The 24,088-nt window shown below is 45.7% G+C and overlaps 1 protein-coding gene across 1 annotated transcript in view; it reads left to right on the top strand.

Moving 5' to 3' along the window:
* PTEN (phosphatase and tensin homolog) overlaps nucleotides 1–12,336 on the top strand; it is a 48,262-nt gene extending 35,926 nt beyond the window's left edge. Inside the window, exons 7-9 of the mRNA XM_014882258.2 lie at nucleotides 533–699; nucleotides 7,190–7,414; nucleotides 8,741–12,336. Of these exons, the coding sequence (XP_014737744.1) occupies nucleotides 533–699; nucleotides 7,190–7,414; nucleotides 8,741–8,926 (578 nt within the window). The 3' untranslated portion in view covers nucleotides 8,927–12,336. The remainder of the gene's footprint in view (nucleotides 1–532; nucleotides 700–7,189; nucleotides 7,415–8,740) is intronic.
* Nucleotides 12,337–24,088: the final 11,752 nt, after the last annotated feature.

The following is a 24,088-nucleotide window of genomic DNA, read 5'->3' as shown; positions in this document are numbered from 1 at the left end:
GGGAATTTATGCCATGGTTGGGACTTCTCTGGTGATGGTGGTTTACAGGACCAGTTTAGGCTCTGCTGGTGCTGGCTGGTTTTCAGTATTAATGTTCAGTTTTGTCCTTGTTTTTGCTTGTTTGTGTAAGAGTAGAGTCAGTTTGTGCTGATGTGACCAGCCACTCTACAATGGGAAGAAGAGGTGAGAGAGAATAAAACCTCTCACTTTGGTCTGTATAATAGAGAGGAGAGGGGAAAATGCAAAGAACAGTCAGGCAGTTGTCACATTCTACAGTCATTATATTAAAAAGAAATAATGTTTTAGGGATTCCCTGGTGGCCTGAAAGTATTGCCATGAAGGACAGAAATATTGAAGGTTGTTTCCAGTAGCATCTGGCGAAGTTTCATCCCCTGTGGTGTTAAACCCTTAATGGAATTTTAGTTCACTTTGAAAATAACATAGGTCACAATTTTATTTCTGCTACCAGTGTTGTGCTTTTTGACACTTTTGAGGCTTTTCTCACCAAGTGACATTCTGTTTTGCCACACAGATCCTCAGTTTGTGGTATACCAGCTAAAGGTAAAGATATTCACCTCCCCTTCAGGACCCTCACGACGTGAAGACAAGTACATGTACTTTGAATTCCCTCAACCTTTGCCGGTATGCGGTGATATCAAAGTGGAATTTTTCCACAAACAGAACAAGATGTTGAAAAAGGTTGGTTTGGTTTCCTTGCTTTTTCTGGAAAATGTTGTCAAGCCAGCCCCTGATGCTGGGGGTTGGGATGTTGGTTATTTTTCAGGGCTGTGTAATCACAGCATTTCATTCTTTGATGTCTGGTTTTCCCAAGGAGCCAATCGACCACAAAATGAAAGCTGGATGTTTGGGGAGTTGGTGAGATTAAGTACAAAGGTTGGGTAAAAATGATCCTAGGTCGGTATTGCAGTCGTTTGGGTAGTAGTGAGTAATCTAATTGAGGAAGAAACATTCACCTTCTAAAAATAGACTTGCATACTGAGCAAGTTAACTCCAGCTGTTTTCTTCACTAAATTTTCCTGGGGTTTGAGCAGGCATAGAAGATCCTGTCTGTGCTGTTGGCTGATTTGTACCCATCTGTCAAATTTAGCTGAATTTCTGAGATAATTGAGTTCCCACGCACTTTTTACAAAGTATCTCTGCAATCTCTTCCACCACCTCTGTGTTCCCAGCTGCAGTGCCTTGACATGAGAGGTTTAGAGAATTCCCTCAGAGCTGAGGATTTTATTAGGGTCTCAGTTGTTGTGGAAAAAAAATTAATCTAGGACTTAATTTGCAACCAGAGTCAGGAAGTGGATCAGGAGACAAAGAAGTGATGAGGTAACATCACTTAGATCTGTGCACAGAAGTTGTGCCTGCCAGCTGTGTGTGAATACACATGCACACTGTTGTGTGGGCTTGCTTGTGCGAACAAGTTTAATTCATGTGCTGGTGTCTGCAAAAGTTTCTGGACAGTTTCTTAGTGGCCCTGTTTTCCTTCTCTGCCTGTTGGATGAGATGTTTTGAGTCATTGCAGTTAGGTGCTGTACAGAGACTGTAAAAGCATTTTAAAAGTAGAAATTCTGCTTCAAAGCTGAGATTATTGACATGCAACAGCCAGTTTTGAGAAGATCTTTTAGAGGAGCACCCAGATGGGTACTGTGGATGTAGACATGAGGGATGCAGGGAGGAGATGATGCAAAGCCCCAACATCTGAGACAAGGTCCTGCTTTACCTACTCTCTCCTATCTTGTTGTTTCTTTGCCATCTCCAGTAACACATGGATTGCAGACAGACCTGATGGGAAGTGCTCTGCTGCCTTACCCATCCCTGAAATACCTTGAAATGCAGGTTAGCTGCTGGATCTTGGCTCTGTAGCCCCAGGAAGAAACTCCTGTATTTGTTTTACTCCTGGAGAGAACACTGAGATCAGAGACCAGAGTGTAATGAGAGTCTCTCATGAGCACACACAGTTTCTGCAGTATGAATTGGATCTTCAGGAGCCTGTAGAAGTGCAGAACCACAGCAGGAGAATTACTGTGCTGGAGTTTCATTTCAGAGTGTCAGATTGTGGTTTTGTTTCTTAAGAATCTTTGTAGTTTCTGAGTAGCTGGTTGCTTTTGTTCTTTTGTTTTTTGATTTTTTTTTTTTTCTTTTTGTCTATTCTGATCAGATACCCGAACTAATTGGGTTCTGTGGATTACAGATAGTGCAGAGGTGCTCAGTTTCTCAGTGGTTTTGGCCTGATAGAGCCAAAGAAATGGTGAAGGTGGTTCTTTTCACATCTGCAGACTTTTCTGAGATGGAAACTGCCCCTTCATCACCCAGTAAAAAAAACCTTGATAATATCTCTGAATATCTGTTGAATCAAATGTCTTATTGCCTCAGCTTTCAGTATGAATGGAGGACAGAGGAAAATAGATATGAGATGTTCCACAATTCTGGTAAGGTCACCTCTCTTAGCTTTGCTGCAAACACAGGAGCTGATCCTTCTACATGGTCCTTGGACAGGTTGTTGCAGAAAGTGAATATGGTGAGAATAGGGCAAAGGGGAATATTGGTGCCAGAGAACCTCCCTTGGCTCAAACTGAACACATATCTCTGGCCAGCTGTTTCACAGCTGTGCCTTTCCTTTTCTACATCAATTGTTTACACAGCAAAACCCCAAAAGTGAAGGCCCTCCACTGGGGAGACTTGTGTTTTAAAGATCCCTTTATGCAATGATCACCTAATTCATGAGGAACAGCATAATTAGGAATAACAGCATCTTATCTTTCAGAGATTCTGGTTTATTAACCAGGTTTATGAAAAGTGGAATAATAAGTCTGTTGCCTGTGACTGGTTCTTGTTCTTCCCAGGTTTTGTGTTAGCAGATTATAGGTAGCTAAACAAGTCTTAAAGACTTCACATGTTGACCAGTCTGCATTTTAACTTCAGCATAATAAAAAACCTAATGAGATCAATTAAAAGTGTAATTCCTGATTCATTCTGAGCCTCAGGCTGGAGAATGGCTGTGTCTCATCTGTGGAGATGAAGAAAACTTCTCTGTCCTGGCTCTGATTTGTTGTTTTATAACAACTGATCTCAGATGTCAGTGCCCCAGATTTCCTCACCTGTACTTGCTTCCAAATTTCCCAGTTCTTTGAAGAGCAGCATTATCTGCAGAGCTCTCTGTAGGAGGGCCCTCCTCAATTTTGCCCAGGTTCATTTTGGATAAAATTATTATCCATAAACCAGACCAAACCTCAATGAAGCCTGAATGACAAATGACTTCAAACACCTAACGTTGCAGAGCCAGTGTGAGATTTAAAGTAGCCACGTGTCCTTTCTTTTAATGACAAAAGTTAATTTAAGCAAATTCAGTGGCTTTTGGGAGCTGACCTCAGCCACAGGATCACTGGTGCCATTGGGGTATTGATACAGGGCTGACAGCCTTGGAAAGGTTTCATCCTTTCCATAGTTTCTGCCACCTGGCATCAGTTAGCAAGTCCCAGCTCTTGGTCTTTTCTTGTCTGATCAAGTTGTTTACTCTATTCTCAGACTCTTTCTTCAGTGATCTGTAGCTACTTCCTTTCAAGAATGAAATGCATGCCCACATGAGAACAAAATGGCTTGAGGCTCAAGTGCTGTGACTGTGTATGAATTTCTGATGGGTAGAAGTTAGTAATTTGGGTGTCTTTTTTTAGCATGGTTTTTTGTTGTAGCTTGACTGTTCTTCCATCTCAGACTGCTGCTGTAGTCACTCTAGTTTTGCTTCCACGGATCTCTGCAAAGTCTTTTTCTTCCACTTATTGATGTTGACATGATAATCTGAAAGTATTTCAGAGTATCCTTAGATCACTCTGTTCAATGGGAGTCTGTTAAAAAAATACCAGAAATCTCCTCATCTTCCTGCCTCCAGAGCCTGGGGGTGAAGGAGACCTTTTCTTGGGACTTCTCCCAGTACAGATGAGAGGGAAATGTTGATGTGGGTTTAATTTGTGAGAGTCAGTGTTGTGTTATCCCCAGACTCCAGCGTAGGAGGGCTGACAGCATTGTTTGAGCAGTTGCATTTCATCTCTCAAGTCTAGAGATAAGTTCTGCTGCAGAGTTCAACAAGACTTTGGGCAGTTGCTGTTAAGCAAACGCTGAGGAATGAACTCCGAAAATGTCAGAAGACTCAGTGTTGATCTGAAAATGGTACAGGAAGTTCCATCAGGCAGGCCTGGGGAACAGGCTGAACCATGATGTCTGTTCTTGGAGAGCATCTCCAGACCCTCAGCAGGTGCTGAGAGGGACTTAGTGCCTGTAGATCTCCCTGCAAAAGTTAAGCTCTCAGGATGACATGGGAACTCCTGACTGATGGCTTAAATCTTGGATCTCAGTCTGCAGCTAGAGACCAGCTCTAGAGTGGAGAATGTTGTGGTTTTTTTTCAGTCAGTCTGAGAAACTGCACAAGGTAGGGACAAGCACTGTTTGTCAGAATTGGGGGATTAAATCAGCTTCTGTCTCATCTGATACTGCACTGGAGATTTATGGCACAGATTTGGTTATGGGAAGAAGTACATCTGTGGTTTATTTTTTTTTTAAGACAGATGTCTGTGATGTAACTGGAAGGGAAGCAAAACACATTGAAAAACAGTCTCTAATACTTTTTTTTTTTTCAGAAGTCTATTCATTAGCTTGTGTTATGTGAGCACTTGGTCTGGTATTTTGATTTGCTATATAAAGCCTGAGTTCAGTTCATGCCTTGATTTTTAAAATTCCTATCTTTGGCCCATATTACATCATCTTTCTTCCTCGTCTCTCATGAAATATCTTGGGTCCTGATGCTTTAGCTGAATCCTCACTTTGAATAATGGATTTGCTCTTCAGTGAAAACAGTGACAAGTTATCAGCCTTAAAAGCTAATGCCAAAAAACATGACCAAGTCTTCCCTCAATTTAAGTGGCCATGCCATGTTCCAAGACCCATGACCTCAGTTTATTAGACTAATTAAGTTGTGTAGTGGGAAGGAAAGGAAAATAACTTGATGCTTTAAAAAGCTGGAGGGAGATAAAAGGAAGAAATGACCAGCTCAGCTGAGTTGTATTGTTTAGTTTGAGTCCCTGAAGACCTCTACAAATTTATCCTGAGGAACACAGATTAAAAGCTGTCTAGTGAGAGGTTTGTTGTCTGTCAGCCCCTGTCAGTGAAGCTGAGTTCCCCCAGCCCCTAAGTGCCAGCTAAGTCCCTCCTGGTTCTCCACTCATGGAGCTGAAGGTGAGGCATGACAAAACTGTGCCTTCTGATTCTGCTGGCATTGAGTCACAGCCAGTGGCCTCTTTTTCTCTGACACTGCTTTCCTGCTGGTGACAGGAGCCATTCTCCAGCCATCCCAAAATCCCAGATTTGTCTGCTGCCTCTTCTTCTGGGAGAGAGACATCAGCAGAGTGATCCCAGAATATTCGTCCTCAACTTCCAGACCCAGGCAGGGCATTTCTGAGCCTGTTCTGGGGGAAAGAGGAGAGTGTGAAATGTATAAGCAGGGCCTGGCAAGAACCTGCTAACTGCTGCCTCCCATGGATGGGCTCCAACAAGGCTTCTTCAGAGATGGGATGGCTTGAAGGGGCTCAGTGGCAGTGGGAAACATGTTAAACTCCCCAGGCAACTCATTTGCTAGATGAACTTGATTCCCAAAGTACTGAAGAGAGGCAAGTGGTGAAGTGGGGAACTCAACTACCAGAAGTGTTCCTGGCTGGATTTTTAACTTCTGTCTTGGGGGCTCTCTGGTGCTTACAGAAATGCAGACAAGGTGGAAGTCGTTTTGTAGGCTTTGCCAAAGGCCAACAGACTGATTTTCAGTGTTTCAGGTAGAGAGGGACACTTGTGAATTCCCAGTATCTTGTTTGAATAAATTTGTGAGGAGGGTGTGAGTTAAGAAGTAGTCCAGCTCTTCCCTGCCTTCTTTCATTGGCTCAGGAAAACGCTGTGGTATTTTGCTGGTGCCAAACTGCCTTCAGCAGGAGGCCTGCTCATGTCACACACACTGGAACCACTTCTGATTTTCCCCCTGCTTCCTTACCAGCAGAGATGAATAGGAAGATAGGGCAGGACATGGATTTTCCACGAAGAAACTGGAATTAGATCTCATTGGTAAACCAAAATAGGTAGGTTAGCTCAGGAGGAGTGAGTTTATGTTCTTTCCTGTGTAATACCAAAGAATGTTAGATTCTGGAATGGGTTGCTTTCTCTGCAGCTTTAGCAGCAGTGCAGGAATACTGGCCATTTGCATCTTTGCATTTGAATCTTGGCCTGAAAAGCCACGTCAGAGCCAAAAAGAAAATTTTGTGTGTAAAGAACAAGTGGCTGTAGGTCAGTGTCAGATGGAGAGGGGTTTGGTGCGTGATCAGATCAAGCTGCCAAGCAGAGTTGACCTTGGAAACACCAGCTCTGGGCTGGCACAAAGCTGCTTCTCCAGAGCCTTCAGGATCTCTGATACAGGGATGTCCTTCCTCTTGGTACAGCTGGAGCTGTGGCAGAGTGGAGAACTGCTGGTGGTTGTCTGTCAAGTTCTGCTTAAGCTGAACATCCTTCAGCTGTCACTGCCTCAGCTTCTCCCTAAAAGCTTTCTGCTGAGTGGCAGGACAGCAGGCACTGGCTCTGCCTTCCTCCTAGTGCTGCTCAGCAAAGGTCTGGCTGGGTGAAAGCATCTCAGCAAAGCACCCGTGAATCCTTTACTGTAGTAGTGGATTGGTAGTTTTGCTCAATTGTAGCTATTTCTGTATAAAAATAAAAAAGCTTTCTGTTACAGGGGAGATTCAGTATTACTCACCTCAGCTGGTGAGGTTGTCTGTTGGGTTTAGGGATTGCTTGGCAAGGTGTGAGTAAAAACAATCCATTTATGCTTTGTGATTGCAAGTTTTAGTTTACTGAATTTATTATCATCTGCTTTTATTGCAGGTATGATAGTTTTAAGCCCAGCTCTCCATGAGTGACTGTTAAAAGCTTAATTGGTTAAAATTGAGCTTGATGAATGCAGATTTTTGTGTGTTGTCCAGGAGATGTGGTGAAAATGTCTTTGCATGCAATGTAACAAATGACATACTGTTGTCCAACCAAGTTTTGCCTGATATTACAGATCTGTTTTTGACCAGATGCTGATAGCAGTCTAATTAACGTGCCATTAGTGAATACTAAAGCAAGCTTGTTTTCTGTCTTCTTCCTCCCCCAGGACAAAATGTTTCACTTTTGGGTAAATACATTCTTCATAGGACTGGATGAAAATTCAGACAAAGTAGAAAATGGAAGTCTAGTTGCAGATCAGGAACTTGATGGTATTTTCAGTACAGAGCGCTCAGATAATGATAAGGAATATTTAATCCTTACATTAACAAAAAACGATCTAGACAAAGCAAATAAAGACAAAGCCAACAGATATTTCTCTCCAAACTTCAAGGTCAGTATATTCTGTGTGTGGGCAAAGCTGAAAAGCTGCATGATTTGTTTGTCTTGCCTTTGGAGGGACCATGTGAAACTGCTGTGTAGAAGCTGAGTTCATGTGTCGGTATTGCCATCACCTAGCAAAGCTTTGAGCTTTGTACTTTTATCTGCTTTTTGGGGAGCTAATGGATGTGGAGAGGCTGGGGTTGAAGTCTTCAGGTTGTTCCAGGTGTTTATGGAAGCCATCAGAGGTGTGGGAGAGCTGGTGACCAGGGGGAGCATCTTCCCTCCTCCAGCAGCATTGCCTGTGTTCTGGGCTGGGCACAATGAACTCCTGAGCTGATTTGCAGCAGTGCCTGTTCCACGGGAAGCAGAGGGGGCCACAAGGATTATTTGGGGTCTGGAGCATCTCCCTGATGAGGAGAGGCTGTGGGAGCTGGGCCTGGTCGGTCTGCAGAAGGGAAGGCTGAGGGGGGGATCCCATCAATCCACACACACATCTCCAGGGGATGGCAGAGGAGGGTGCTGGGCTCTGTTCAGGGGTGCCAGTGACAGGATGAGAAGCAAAGGCCATTAACTAAAACATAAGTTTCACCTCAACAGGAGGAAGAACTTCTTTCCATGAGGGTGGCAGAGCCCTGGAACAGCTGCCTGGGGAGGGTGTGGAGTCTCCCTCTCTGGAGACATTCCAAGCCCACCTGGAAGTGCTCCTGTGCCTGGGCAGGGGGTTGGGCTGGGTCATCTCCAGAGGTCTCTTCAAGCCCAGCTGTCCTGTGATTCTGGGAATACCTTACCCTAGCAGTTTAGCTTTGGAGAATATGAGCCATTGCCAGCAGTGTTTTAAACACGCAAAAGGCATTTGTAACAATTCCAGCATTTTTAACTTCCTCATAAAAGATCAGCCGGTGCTCATTTGAAGGTTACGGTCATAGCTGCTTGGAATATTGCTTGGATCAGACTTCCCACACGCAAGGCACCCATTAGGGAGCGTTCTGTTCATTCCTGTGCACTCTTGCTGCAATCTCCTGGTGCTCTGGCAGTTGTGGAAGGCAGGAGGATGGTGGCGTGGCCTGGTGTGCTGGGATGTCCTGCTGCTGCAGCTCAGGAGCACCTGAGCACTCAGCCAGACACAGTTCCTGCAGCTGGGCTGGAAAATCCTGCTGCTTTGCCAGGTCTTTGTGTTGCCAGGGGTGGTATTGAGAGGCTGGCAAAGCTCTCTAGGGAGAGGAGCACGGGTGTGACTCAGCGTAGTGAAGGACCTGTGCTGTTAAAAATTGCTTTGTTGCCTGTGCTTGGTTGAAGTCCGGATTCCCTTTTTAAATGTTGTTTTTTCCTTCCCCAGGTGAAGCTATTTTTCACAAAAACAGTAGAAGAGCCATCAAACCCAGAGGCTAGCAGTTCAACTTCTGTAACACCAGATGTTAGTGACAATGAACCTGATCATTATAGATACTCTGACACCACTGACTCTGATCCAGAGAATGAACCTTTTGATGAAGATCAGCATACGCAGATTACAAAAGTCTGAATATTTTTTTTATCAGAGATAAAAAAAAACCATACAAAAAAAACCAACCATGAAGAGAGACAAACTTGAATAAACTGAAAAAAAGGACCTTTCTAAATGGCAAAAGGACATAGTGTCAGATTACCAATTATAGGAACAATTCTTTCCTGACCAATCTTGTTTTGCCCTATAAATCTACAGGGTTTGACACTTGTCCAGTCGGGGGGGAAAAGAAAGGTTACGTAGCTCTTATATGTATATACCTTTTTGTGTCAAAGGACATTAAAACTTCAATTAGGAACTATAAACATGGCACTTTCCCATTTTATTCCAGTTTTATAAAAGTGGAGACAGACCTAATGTGTATGCGTAGGAATTTTTCCTTTTGTGTTCTGTCACCAAACGAAGTTTCAAAAACCGAAAAAAAAAATATTTACAGGTTCACATCCTGCCCCTTTTTTTGCACTTGTGTGGCAACAGAAAAGTCTGCAGTTGGCTAAGAGATGTTTCTAGAAGGTTTTTCCTACATTCTAATGCATGTTTTTTGGATGGGGGCTGGAAGGTGATGCTCGGAAAGGAGCGTGGCCTGTGTACCATATCCGGCTGTTCCATGCACCTTTCCTCAGCATGCTGCCCTAATTCATCCGGGACAATGGGTGAGGAGTCGCCGCTGTCACTGCTTGTTGTTTGTGCATTTTTCATTTTTTTTAAGTGTAATGGTGCTAGAAAAGGCAGCTAGAGGGAGTGATTCTGTCTAGGGGTACAGGAATGAACCTTCACGACACCCACGAGACCCACGCAATGAAGGGAGACAAGGAATTGGGTCACGAAAAACGAAAAAAAAACAAAAGGAAACACAGCAACAATGACTTAACCATACAAATGTGGAGGCTATCGACTAAAGTAAGAGCTTGAAACAAATGGTTACAAAATTTGACAATGATTTATTGGGATTTTTTCTGAATTGTAATGGCTGCTCCATCTCCTGTGTAATCAAGGCCAGTGCTAAAAGTCAGATGCTCTTAGTGCGAAAACACCGGTCAACATCTTACATTTATCTTAGTAGTTTTTCAATCATATTCCTGCTGTGAATACTTCATGTGCTGCCTTGCAAGCTTTTTTTTTTTTCTCTCATGAATATAAAAAGATTTTGTAATGGTGCACAGGAAATGTCATTGGAGACTCTCCAGGTTAGTGTTTGTTTGGAAGATTTCTGATGCATTTATTCAATCAAACTTCTGTCAGCCGTTCCACCCCTTTGACCTTACACATTCTATTACAATGAGTTTTGCAGTTTTGCACACGTTTTTGTTTTTTTAAAAAAAAAGTCATTAACTGTTAGGGAATTTTACTTGAATACTCATTACCTGCAATGTTTAAAAAACGGACATTACACACCAGAGACAGGAAACCAGTGTTGCAGTAAATTCTCAACCGCTAATGAAGACTAAAAAGCAGAACTTGTCCCAAATACCTTACTATAAAAATGTATTTTTCCCCTCGAACCACCCAACGAATTGTTTTTTCTAAACCAAGTGGCAGTGTTGGATTATTTGTTCCTAGGGACACAAGCAAGGGTAGGGCTCAAAGTTGGCTGCTGGTGGACAGTTGTCATGCCCAGCCTGAGGTGACTCAGGAGTCCAGCTGCTGATGCATCCAGATGTGAAGTCACTGCCAAAACAGACCCCTCTAAGTGGGCCATGAACAGCTGACCCCAAATTGATGCTTTTTTAAGGATGTAGTACACACATTCCCCCACTTAATTAACTTCTTGGTGCTGACATGGAAGTTCATAAGCTGTGTTCTCAGCCAGAATTATGAATGGGATCTGTCAGAGCCCTGTACAGCAGCATTAATGGTTGGAATTTGAACCACACAAGGCAGGACTTCCACTAATTACAACTGGTAAACCAAGGTTGTAAAGGTCGTTTGAAAAAAAAAAAATTCTTACCTGGTTTCTGTTGGTCAATCTGCTCCTCAGATTCATGATTCTAACTTCTAACAAAGCTGGTAATATGTTGTGACTTACAGGTTTAATTAGACTTTAATGGATCAAGGTTCAGTGCTCACTATGACGAGCAGGAGGTGGTTTTCCCTTGGGAACAGGAATTTTAACTCTTACCCTTCCAATCGTGTTTCACCCTGTCTGGTTTATAACAGTTGAAAGTTGTGTTGGTTTAATAAACCAAACTGTTCCTGCTTGGAAAGTATTGGGATCTTGGCACTGCTGCGTGTCCCACTTTGGATAATCAGGATTGGATGGTGCAGTTCCAGTTGGTGACGCCGGATCAGGAACCAGGACGCAAGGATGGGCTTTTGCACTGTTATTTTTCCTTTGGAATGTGAAGGTTGGAATGAGGGTTTTGATTTTTTTTTTTAATTTTTTTTTTTTTAATGTTTCGACGTCTTTGAGAAGCCTTGCTTACATTTTATGGTGTAGTCATTGGAAATGGAAAAATGGCATTATATATATATATTATATATATAAATATATATTATACATACTCTCCTATACTTTATTTCAGTTACCACCCCCATAGAAGTTGACAAGAATTGCTATGACTGAAAGGTTTTTGAGTCCTTATTAAAACTTTATTTATGACAGTATTCATAATTAGCTTGAGCTGCATTCTGTAGGTAATCTTTCCTTGAGTTTCCGGACTGTACGCTTCAGCCTGTTGGGATGTGCAAGAGCTTACATGTCTGAAACTACTTGAAGGCATCACTTTGGTAAGAGCTTAACTGCAAGGCCCTGAAGCATCCCCTGGGCTTGGGCAGCCCCAGTAAAAATCTTTGTCACAGCTCCTCCAGGGCAGCTGTGCAAATCAGCCTCCAGATTCCTCCCCGGGGCACACATTGTAAACTGGAGTTTACATGCAGCATCAAAATCAGCTTTCCAAATTAAAAAACAAAAAACAAACCAACCCTTCAAATAATCCAAAAAGAGGATGCTGGTGTGCAAGTTCCATGTTTAGTCCTAGCAAATGTGTGCAATATGTTAACGATGCCTGTGGTTGCCACGAAGTGCCTCGTTTACCTTCTCAATACTGTTGGAAAGTGTCGTGCATGCAGATGGATGGGGTGGGACTGTGCACTAAAAGGGGCTCCAACTGCAGCGTTTTGGCAGAGCTGCCTTTCTCTGCCAGTTCAAATTTCCAGTCTGTTTTCATATAGCATATATATATATAGATACTAAAAGAAAAAAAAAATCAGTCTGTTAAGCAGCCTTACTCTGATTCAGCCTCTTCAAATACTATTGTGCTGTGCAACAGTGGCTCTGTGTGTAACTGAGAATACACAAAAACCAAGTATGACATGTACAGGATAATGCCTCATACAAATCAGATGTCCGTTTGTTATTGTGTTTAACAACCCTTTATCTCTTAGTGTTAAAACTCCACTTAAAACTGATTAAAGTCTCATTCTTGTCACTGTGTGGGTGTTTTATTGCAGTGTTCTGAGCTTGGCAAGCAGCTGAGACGTTGTGCTTGTAAAGCTATGGAATTTGGAGTGTGGTGCTTGGAGCCAAGGGTGCTCCTCGAGCATTCAGGGATTTGGAGGGAGCTGCAGCTTCAAAGCCTGATGTGTTCCAGAGGTTTGACCAGTGCAGCAGTGGAAGTCCAGATGTGTGCAGGGATATCAAACCCTCCCGTTGTTGTCCTGGTGAGGGGCAGGAGCACCTCCTGGGGCATCAGACCACACGGGCAGGTGCCTGTACCCAGTGCCTGAGGAGCTGCAGGAAAGATGGAGACACACCAATGATAAGGGCCTGGAGTGCCAGGAAAGGGGGAATGGCTCTCCACTGCCAGAGGGCAGGGATAGATGGGATGTTGGCAAAAAGTCCTTCCCTGTGAGGTTGGGAAGTGGTGCCCAGAGAAGCTGTGGCTGCCCATGGATCCCTGGAAGTGTCCAAGGCCAAGTTGGACAAGGCTTGGAGCACCCTGGGCTAGTGGAAGCTGTCCCTGCTCATGGCACAGGATGGGCTTTAAGGTCCCTTCCCACCCAAACCATCCTGGGATTCTCTATTTAGTCTCCAAGAGAACTTATTTCAAAATTCACCTTATTTATAAGGTTATGTTGCATCTGCTGCATAATGAGGCATGAGTCCCACCTGAGAATTCTTTTCCTAAAAAGTAGCTTTACAGTGGCAATGAGATGGATTTTTCCCAATAGAATCATAGGATTGTTAAGGTTGGAAAGGCCCTTTGAGATCTCAGAACAGATCAAGTAGGTAATTTTGGGGTTCTTCTGGTTGCTTGGCTGTCTTCAAGGCAGATTTTCAAGTGGCACTTCAATCCTAGGTGGTGTTCCCTGCTCCCAGGGTTACCCCTGGGCCTTGCAGGAATGTGAGAGGGATGGGGAGGAGCCGGGGTGCTCTGCTGCACCCCCAAATCGGGTGCCTTCAAGTGCTTCTTGTTACTCCTCCTTCCTTCCCACTACTGGTAACACCAACCCTGGCTCACATTTGACTGAGCATTTCCAAAAAACTGGAGTTCTGTTTGGACAAGGAAGGTTGTGGTGCTCTGTGGGGTGCAGTGTTGGCCAGGTGTGTGGCACAGGTAAGGGCTTTACACCACAGCACGTGGTGCTACCCAAGCTCTTAATGCAGCTCCTTTTGCTTGGGTGAGCTTGGTTTGCATCCAAAAAATGGAAACTGGGTGGGAAGAGGCAGAGGAAGGCCAGGAAGCTCAAAGGAGAGTAGTTTGAACAGGGTTCAACATGATGAGAAATTTCTATAGATACAGAGATCTCTCTATTGAAGGGATTCTGCTCTGGAGACAGGTGAGAAGTGCTGTGAACAGAGGATTAAATTTGACTTTTACACTCTTGTTCCATGGCCCAGCCCCCAGCAGCTAAAGGTGGTTTCTAGGCTCATTTTTTCCACTCTGGTGACTGATGTGGTGACAGAGCTTCGCAGGGAGGTGCTGGGTGCCAGCATAGAGGACAATCCCTGTGCTCCATCCCCACACCTGTGGTTTCCATGTCCTCTGAGCCCTCTCCAGCTCTCCAGAGCCTGGCTGAGCTTTTTCAACCACTGGCATCAGCAGGGAGGGAGCAGCAGCTCAGTTCATTCAGGTCCCTTTCCAGGCAGCCACTGAGGGGTGGTGAATAATTAATTGTGTCTCTTTTAAAGCTGCAGCAGAGTTATAAATTGCAGTCTTTTAAGAAGGAAAGATATTGGTAGGAGAATTTGAAACTGTTTTTTCTGCAGTTGGTTGGCTCTGAAATGAGTGATGGCACGGGCCAGTGCTGATATTTGTGTCAGTCTGACCAGACTCCCTGAGGTGCCCTGGGTGCAGTGGGAGCTGGACTGAAAAAAAAAGCCCAACAAATTATTCCTATAGATCAAGACTTGATGCAAAGGGAGGGAGGTCAAATAAGGAGTCAGTTCATTGTCTTCTCAAAAACAGAACGTGAATTGCTTCTTTGGCTTCTTATCATCTTCATTCTCTGGTATCTTCTCAAACCTCTCCTTTCCACATCTGTCTCTGGTAATTCTATTCCTTTTTATTTTTTGTTTTTTTTCATACAATCCTGTGCTAGGCAGATGAGAAAATTCCTTTATTTTGAACTGATGGGCTCACTAAAATAAAAACCATTACTTGTTACTTTGCCTTTTGCTCCCTGTTCTTTGAGACTTTTCCTAGTTGGGCATTTTTTTATGCCATTTCATTGTTTTTCCATGTGTTTCTTCTCATTTTCCACTTGTCTTCTGTGCTTTCAAACTTTTCAGCCACTGCTCTGTGTTGCAATATAGGGCAGGTAATTATTTTCTGCCTGTTTTTTTTTTTTTAGGGTTTTTTTTTTTGGTTGGTTTTGTTTGGTTGTGGTTTGGGTTGTTTTTTTTTTTTCTTTTTGTCTACCAAGCTTTATTCTGAAGGCATAGCAAGGAGAAATGCTTCTGGGTTGTTTCTTTTTTAAAAGAAAGAACAGCTCTGAGAAACATCAGGGTTGTGCAGGTTCAGCAGATATGTTTGCCTTGGTGAGCTCCTGGTGCTCTGCACAAACCTGGATGTGTTTATCCTGCCTGATGGGAATCATGGATTGGGCTTGTGATGAGCAACCTGAATATAAAAACTTGCTAATGAACTCCTGGGCTGCACTTTTCAGCTGCAAATGTTGCTCTATGGGCTGTACTGGCTACAGAAATATTTTAAAAATTGGCTTAGTGGGGTTTATTTTTTACTTTTTGAGGGCTCCTGTGCTTGGTAATTTGCTTTGTCTCCCATCACTAAGCCCTGAAATTGGTGGCAGTTTGCTTGCATGATTTCCTGTTCACGGAGGAGTTTTAAGCTGATAAAAGGTGATATTTCAGAGACTGAGCTTTGTGCTTTAAATTACCTTTTGTATAATTCAAGCTGCTTCAGGCCCTGCTGATGTTTTTTTGGCCTTTGACAGAATAATTGTAGTGTCGAGGTTATGTGGGGTCTGGAAGAGGCTGAAAGCAGCTGGGAAATGCTGGATTGAGGAATTCCAGCAGCCTGGACAGAGAGATCAGAGCTGCCCCGTCCTCATGTGGCAGGAGGAAAATGGCAGAAGAAAAAGGGAAGGATTCTGTCATGGAAATCTGTGCAGGAATGAGCCTTTTAAATGGAAATTAATGAGTTTGGAGGAGAAGGCGGCAAAGGCTTTAATGTAAAGCAAGATTTCGTAATGGGAGAGTGAAACCTCGTGGGTGGAGGCATGGAACTTGTGAGGAAAGGGGTGATGGCACATGTTTATAGAGATTTGGTGGGGTTTTGCAAGGATGGGAAGAAACAGCTGATGAGAGGTGTCTGAGAGGCATCTGGAGGGCGGGAGATGCCTTTGAGAGGTTGGCTTGGGGTTCTAAAAAGTGTTTGAAACTATGGAAACAGGAGGGCTGGCAGCTCCAGACTGGAGTTGGGACTGCAACCAGCTTAGGAAAATATTGGAATTTTTGTTGGAGGATGGTAAAGATCACGCAGCAGTGAGAGGAGACTGATAACATCCACTCACCAGCACAAGAAGGAGTTATTCCCCTTCTCTGAATATCAGCACTTGGGAAAGGACATGGCTTTTCCCTGAAATCTGAATGTGCAGAAAAGCAGCTCTGGTCCATGTTTCTTGGGTGTCTGAAGGCTCAGTGGTTCTCAGCCCTCACTCAGAGGTGAGAGCCCTTCAAACCAGCCTGCAGCTGAGGTGTGTGGGGAGGGCTTGGAGGCTTCCTGGAGAAGCTGCAGCCCCCCAGGAAAGGGAGAGGGCTGGAAAAGCTGGGAAGCACTGAGCTGAGGAGCACACAGCAATGATAAAAAGCCAAATAGGAAGGCTGGCATTATTTTTACCCCAGCTTGTCCATCCTGTTGGCTTTCAATTTGTCTCCTTTGTGTCAAAAGGAAGGAAAAGCTTTGCACAACTCTCGTCTCACGTGTTTGTAAGTTGAAGCAGGAGAAGGGATGGCACCCAGTGTGTCTGTCCTTTTCTGAGGGTGAGGTCTGAGCTGCAGCACTCCAGGGAATGCTCTGGCTTCCCCTGAAGGTTTAGGCATAGAAGAACCAATCTGCAAGGTGCATAAAACTTGCCACCTTCATCTCTTTGTCTGCTGCCTCTGACAAACTTCATTCCCCAAGAGTAAGATCTGGAGGGTTTATTGTATGATCAGATCTGCCAAACTCTGACATTCACACAGGATAAAGCTCTACAAAAAATTGAGCTTTGGCAGAGAATCTTCTGACCAGTAAGTGGAAGGCAGCTGGATGCTGCAGGTGGAAGGATGAATTACCCTAAGCCAGCCCAATTGTTCATGTTGCATCCTTTGTGTACTTGGTGAACCTCCCAGCCTGAGATCAGGAGCTTGCTCAGGTTTGTGTGCTTTGCAGAGGTTTTCCCTCTCCATCCATCCATCCATCCATCCATCCATCCATCCATCCATCCATCCATCCATCCATCCATCCATCCATCCTCATCCCTCCTCTTCCCTGGAAGCTTTGATCACTTTGGTTCAGGGCAGTGCAAGGGCAGCATTTCAGGCCCCTCTGGGGAGGAAGGGTTTGCTTTTTAGGGGTTTGACAACGTGTTCACAGCAGCAGCAGCAGGTGGATGGGTGGACACAGTCTCAAGCAGCCCCTGAGGTGGCTCTTGGCAGGGAGGTGGGAAGATGCAGCATGAGGAGCTGGATGTCCCCTGGAGTCACTTCCACTGGCCAAAGAGGGGCTGAGTTAAGAACATGGCTGGGAAAGGAAATAACTTGGGGGATCTGTGAAGCACAGGACAGTCTGAGCACTGCTCTGAGAGCAGCTGGGGACAGTGCCTACACCCTCACCCAGATGCTGTGGCATGAGCTGGCCAAGAACTGCTGCCCAAAACCCCCATTACCAGTTCCTGTCAGAGTGTCCAAGGTGTGCTTTGACGCAGGTTAGTGGCCATGACCTGATTCCTCTCTTCACTACTTGCCTTCCCTTTGAAGGGTGCATTTTTCTGACAAAGCTCATGACACTTAAGGGATGGAACACTGTGCCCAGTTCATCTGAGCTTCTCACAAAGCTGCCCACTTCCTGCAGCAGCTGCATGGGAGCTGGGCTGGTCCTGTGTGGTTTCAGCCCCAGAGCAGAGCTCAGGGCTCAGCACCTCTGTGCTCTCTGTACCTGCAGCTCTGGGTGGCTCCTCTCCATCACCCTGCCTGTGAGATGACTCAGAGGTGGCCCCGCTGCTGCTTGTGTCTCTTCTTTTTGTCAAACCCCTGGGTGCTGGGCTCCTTTGCACATCTGTTTGTGGGGCTGCAGGGATTCATTCCCAACCGTGCAGAACCGTGCACAGCAGAGCCTGTGAAGTGCTGTCCAAGCCCTCTCTCGCCTCTTTCCACATGGAGCACTTTCTTAATGAAGAATTAAGAGACCTCAGGGACCAGATGCAACACAGTGATGGAAATAGTTGCACAACAGAGCGTTTGATTAATGCCTTCTGACTTTTCCAAGAGTCGAAGTCCTCCAGACGAAGCAAGCTTGGCTTAACTGTAGGGAGAAGGGAAGGCAAGGGGAGAGGTGAGAAGTCTGGAGAAGGAGGTGTGAGGGAGGTAAAAGGAGCAGAATGCTCCACATAACAGTACCTGAAGGAAAACCTGAAGGAGAGGAATTGAAGGGCCCACTGCTGACTGCTTGCTTTGGGCGGTTGGTTTTGTGGTTTTATTGAGCTCGGCGTCTTGCTGTAAAGCCCTAAAATGTAACAGTTTTGAATGTACAAGTGTGTAACTGCACAACTGTTCGGGCTTCTGAAATGGCTGTCCTGCCCTGTGGCTGGAGGGAACTGTTCAGGGATGAGTAAGAACAGGGGATGCACTCCTGAGAGCAGCCCCTCACCAGAAGCAGCTGGTGGCCAGGGACTTGCTGAACCTGCAGTGGTTTGTGCATTCAGCAACCTTCAACACGTTCATCTTCAAGGCACTGCTCCCTTTTCCCCTCAGACTGATGCACAAACTCTTGGCATCCTTCTACATCTTTGGACAAGGGTGCTGTGGGGGAAGTGAGGGAACATCTCCTGGGTTCAGGAGAATTCAGGCTGCTCCCAGTCCTTGTGCTGGAAGAGGCAGTGGAAGGACAGTCCTTCCTCCTCCTCCTCCTCCTCCTTCCTTGCCCTCTTGGAGATCTCTGGCCAATCCACTTCTACGCTGAAGCCTGAGCCTGAATGCAATGCTTGCAGAGGAAGGACACATCCAGATTTTCTCCCTTTCAGGAGTGAGGGTGTTTTTCCCCTCGTGGCACAGCCGTGGCTGCTTTGCATTCCCCAAGAGGTTGCTCAGTTTGGCGTCACCACCCCCGTGACCTGAGGTTTGGTGGTGACACAGGCGAGGATGGCTCTCCCTGGGGTTTTTAGTGCCACAAACCCTGTGTGGGCCATGGCCGCAGGTGCCCGTGTCACTGTGTGTGTGTGTGTGTCCCTGGTGCTCGCTGCTGTGGCGCTTTTCCTCTCTGTTTCCTCTCTGTTGAATTTAAAATCACGAGATCACAGTCAGCACTTTCTATCTCCAGCATCTCCAGCACGTGTTTCCTTTTTTTGAAGCCCATTAAGCAGTTTAATTGGGAGATGGGTGCTCTTGAATAAGCATTTGGAATTAATGAGCTGCTTTAGCCGTGCTCATCACGATTTTTTACCTCCCATGACAGTCGGTCCTCACCTGTTTTCTCCCTCTTTGCTGAGGTGACTCAGGCTTTTATTCCCTTTACTTACTGGGGACCGAGGTGTGACTGTGGCACTGTGCAGGTGCCTGGGGAAGGGTTAATGTCCCCCTGCAGGGGTGTCTAAAGCAGGGGTGATGTTTGTGCTCTGCTCTCCGCTGTCAGGCCAAGCCCCAGGGAGGATTCCACTGTCTGTGCCCATAGAGGTGCTCTTGCAAACAGGGTGTGCACAGTCTCTGGACACTTCGGTCTCAGCAGGGCTGCAGCTTTTCAGTCTTTCTGTTCCAGCTGCTGCCAAAAGCTGACTTTTTATCTGATCTGTGGTCTTTCACCACGAGCTGATGTGGTGCCTGCTCTGATTTGTGCCTCGGTGCAGGTCGAGCTGTGGTCTCTCACAGCCTGCTTTCCTCCGGCCCTGGTAGCACAAATAAATAAAAGCAGAGCCACCCGGTGCCACATGTGCTGCTCTCACTCTCCTGCTGTCGATTTTCTTCACTTTGGGGTTGTGATCAGCTGCACCCCCGTGATCTGGCCTCCTCAGCCTCCCCCAGCTGGAGCTGCATCCTCAGGTTGACTTGCAGCCTCTTTTTAAAGGTTTTTTTCTCTCTTTTCCCAAGGCAAAATATGCTGATATTGGACCACTGGAGGTGGCTTTCATCCAAGGGCTTTCATGGCAGGAGCCAAAGCTTGAGGTTGAATCCAGTACCTGTGGACCTCAGAGCGGTGCTGATCCATAGCAAATGGAAAAAAATCCACAAGAAATGCCAACAGCCTGGCTCTCTCCTCCATGGACATGCCTGTGGAGCACGGGGTTTGTCCTGCTTGGTGTGGCAGCAGAGGCTCAAAGACAAAGCCCCTTCCCACCCCTGCTGATGTCCCACCACAGGGTTGGTGCTCCCGAGGGCTGCTGTCCTCTCCACCTTCCCATCCTTTGCCGTTTTTCCTACTTTTCTGATGTAGCTGGGTTCCTGGCAGCACATCATTAATAATTAATAATTTAATGAGTCAGACCCTAAATAAGTGGCCTGAGCTGAGTTTTTTTTCCTCTCCCTGTGACACACTGTCAATGACCCCACTTCTTGCACAGAAAATCCCTGCTCAAATGGATGCTTTCCCACGAGAAACTGTTGCCAAATCAGTGATTTCCCCCCATCTAAAGAAAAATAAATCCTGAGCTGGAAAGATTCCTCACCTGTTCTGTTTAATAGCAGCGAGCTTCCAGACTGTGCTGTAAGATCTGCCCTCAATCTATTGAATAGAATAGGAAATTTTTTTCTCCCCCAGTAAATGAAGATATTTTCAGGAAGCACTTGGAGGTATTTTCACCTCCCAAAGAGGGCTGGTAGTACATTTTGTATTCCAAATTCAGCTCAGATGAGGAGGGACCAGAGTGTGCAGGCAGGCAGGGCCAGCCGAAGGGCTGGGAGCTGATGCAGCAGGAGATTATTTGGGAATTAAATCCACCAGAGTGACCTGAGGGGACCTGATGCTGCTGGAAATCACAGGGGCTTATCCAGGCACGTCTGCTGGACCCACACTGAGGTTTCCTGTTCAGGGCTGTTGGTTCCCAAGCCTGCTCCTGCTCTGGGGATGTGGCAGAACTCAAAGGTGGGAGCTCTCCCCCACACCTGGCTGTGCTCCTTTCCCCCCCAGCTGCCAGGGCAGGATTTGGCTGTTTCAAAGGTGTGATATTTGTGCCATGTGCTTGTGATGCTCTGCCCCAACGAGTGTAAATCGTGCCGGAGGATTTCCACATTCTACTCATGAAGTCTCCAGCACAGGTCCCGAGGACCAATCTGCCCGGAGGGATTTCCGTGGAGCTGAAGGTCGGTGAAATTTGGGATTTGCCCTTCCTCTCCCCCTCAGAAAAGAGCCCAAAGGCTCCCAAAACACTGCAGATGTCTTTGAAAATGAAGCTTCCCATTCGCCTTGATGTAACCCAAGCTCGTGTTGCTGAAGAAATTCAATTAAAGTCAGAGCAACTCCCAGTGAAATTCAAATTGGGTGATTTGTGACTGACTGGAACGGAATATTTTCAGTTGGGAGGGACCTGCAATGATCAAATTGAGTATTTTAAGCTCTCTGAATATTTCCCTGAAAGTCTCCTCTCCACAAGCCACTGAACATGGTTTCATAATTATATGCAATTTAATTCACTGTTATATATAGAATCACTATTATAGGTAACTTGTATTGCATACAGTCAGGTGAAATACTGTACATATTCTAAGAGGAAATCAAAAATGGTGGTTTTTACCTTGGTAAAAATATCAGTGTTGGTGATTGTGCTTAGTGAAGGCTTGTGCTCTAAACAGCATCACATTTTAGTCAGGAAGCATTTTCTCTTTAAAATGAAAAAAAAAACCAAATTAAAAGTCCCTGTGGAGAGCAGCCACCCTTTCTCATGGAACACGATGCAGAAACAGGCTCGTCACTTCTGGTTTCATCCCGCAGAGTGGGAGGCAGAGGGATCCCAAACACTTTCCCACTTCGTAGGACATTGGAGCAGCTCTGGGATGTCGCTGGTGTCTGTGAGACATCTCCTGACCAATGCTATTTGTCTGAATTCCCAGGAATGCTGCTGCTTGTTCTTCAGAGCGGAAAAATGTTCTATTTTTGGCCGTGGCAACTTTTTTTTTTTTTTTTTTTTTTCCCCTGGGAATGAAACGATTCAAACAAAGCATGGCAAGGGTTTGTACGGGTCTGAGTGGTGTGGGATGGGGCTGGAGCGAGGCAGAGCTTCAGGCAGGGACAGGAGGAATCTATTACTGCTCTCCTCCCAGTTTAAGTGGATGGTGATGGAGATCCTGGCGTGTCAGAGTGGAGGCAGACGTGGATATGTGGGAAAATGTCTCTTGGAGCAGAAAAAAAAAAAGATCAAAACAAACGGGTAAATAAACACAGGAGCATATGTCTCAAGACTTGGGGCAGGGAAATGAGATTGGATCAAAACTCAGCGTCATTCCTGAGCTTGAGGTGGCCCTGGCTGAGCAAAGGCACTGCAAGGAATTGTGGCTGGCCCTGGATCCCTGGAAGTGTCCAAGGCCAGGCTGGACTTTGGGGCTTGGAGCAGCCTGGGATAGTGGAAGGTGTCCCTGCCCAGGGCAGGGGGTGGAATTTTGGGTCTTTAGGGTACATTCCAACCCACGCCATCCTGGGATTCTGTGACTCTAATTGGTCCAAACCCCAAATTGCTTTAAGCTTTGCAGGTAGAATGGAGCTGGAATCCCGAGGAAACGTTACTGGGAAGGACCAGACTGGATCATCCTTTACTAGGGGATGGCTTGGGGAAGGATTTGACTGATGTGGTGTTCTGCTGGTTTCCTCCCCGGTGATGTGTGATGCCCTGTGCTCAAGTGCTTCACAGATGAAGCCTTTTCCTACCCACCTTTTAAACCAAACCAGCACCTGGAGAATCTCGAGCGTGTTTGGAGCCCCAGACCGCCCTCCTTCCAAAACTGCCCTGCACCAGCTCTGGTTTGAGAACTCTCAGAAACACTTTGAAGCAGGGCTGAAGCAGGAAGTTAATTAGAGCTGCTTTGATATCTTCCAGTGTGTTTTAACAGCTGCTTCGGAGGCAGCCCGAGCAGCAAGAGCACGGTTCAGTTCATGCTCCTGGAAATCCACGCTGCCCCTACCAAAATTCCTCTGTGTGTCATGGCATGGCTGCTTTTTTCCTTTCCTGAGAGCTCAAACTCGCTTTCGTGGGGGCTTGGGAAAATGAAATGGCCAAACCTTATTGACTGCAGCTTGTAAAAGTCTTTTTTAAGTGGTAGTAATAATAATAACAATAATATTAAAAAAAACCCCAAAACCCCTGATGCTGGGGTGTTGCAGCCACAGTCTGAAATTTCCCCGTTTTTCACTTCTGTTTTCAGTTGTCTTTCTCCCAAGTCCTCCAGCAGGCTAACATTTTCCATGGCTTGTTCACATCTAAATGACTTCCCAGGATATTTTAAAATGAAATCATAGCAGTGAAGAGGTTCAAGCTGTCTCTTCTTGGTGAGAAACCCAAAATAAAGCCAAAAAGCAGAGGTTTTGGTCCACCCTTTTGGGGGAGAGCCCTCAACTGAACTCCTCTGCTGTGGTGATTAATGGTCGATTGGCAATGTGCTGCTCTGTCATGGAAAATAAATGGCTCTCCCAAAGTTTTCCCCTCACAGCAGCTTTAACCTTCATCCTTCTTTCTTGTCTTTTGGTTGATCTTCATTCTTATGGCTTGATTTTTGGTATGTTTGCTACCATTTTTTTAAAAATTATAAAATCAGGGGATGATTTGGGTTGGAAGGGACCTCAAAGCTCATCCCATTCCACCCCCTGCCATGGGCAGGGACACCTTCCACTGTCCCAGGCTGCTTCCCTCAGTCATGGCCCACATTGGGTTTATCTTAAGCAAGGCCAAAGACTGGGTATGGATTTCAAATGCAAAATGAAATCATTTTGGTGGCTGTAGAAAGCAAAAAAATACAAAAAAACAAGGGAATTTCCATCTTCCCATGTCTTTTAGTTCAGTGTGTTGTACCTAAACTTGAGCAATGCACCCCTGTAGGTCACACAGTGGGAGCTAAAATTGGGGAATGCACATCTGTGGGTCACATAGTGGGAGCTAAAATTGGGGAACAAACATCTGTGGGTCACACAGTGGGACCTAAAATTGGGGAACAAACATCTGTGGATCACACAATGAAAGCCATGACTTGCTCCATCATGGAGGAGTGGGAGATATCTGGGCTTTCCCACTGCTTCTTGCTCTTCCTCCTTGGGCTTTGTGGGAGATTTTAGGAAAATGTCTGGCCCAGGCTGGGCTGTAAACACAGGGCAGGCCAGCAGAGGATTTTTGGGTCTCTGCTGGAGTTTGTCCAGTTCCCAGTGGCAGGAGGCCCTGGGTTCTCAGGGATTCACAGGACCAAGGTGTGTCCCCATTCCTGGGGAGCACGAGCAGCCTCGGAGTGTTTCTCCTGGAATTGCATCCCGAGGTGAGGCTGCAGGACAATTCCCACCCTGTGGCACATCCCGAGCCTCTCTCCTTCCCACTTGGACCAGCACTGTTCCT

The sequence above is a fragment of the Sturnus vulgaris genome, chromosome 8, assembly GCF_052056855.1.
Source record: "Sturnus vulgaris isolate bStuVul1 chromosome 8, bStuVul1.hap1, whole genome shotgun sequence".
In the NCBI taxonomy this organism is placed as follows: Eukaryota; Metazoa; Chordata; class Aves; order Passeriformes; family Sturnidae; genus Sturnus; species Sturnus vulgaris.
Note: the sequence above shows the minus strand (reverse complement) of the source record. Positions and strands in the feature narration are given on the sequence as shown.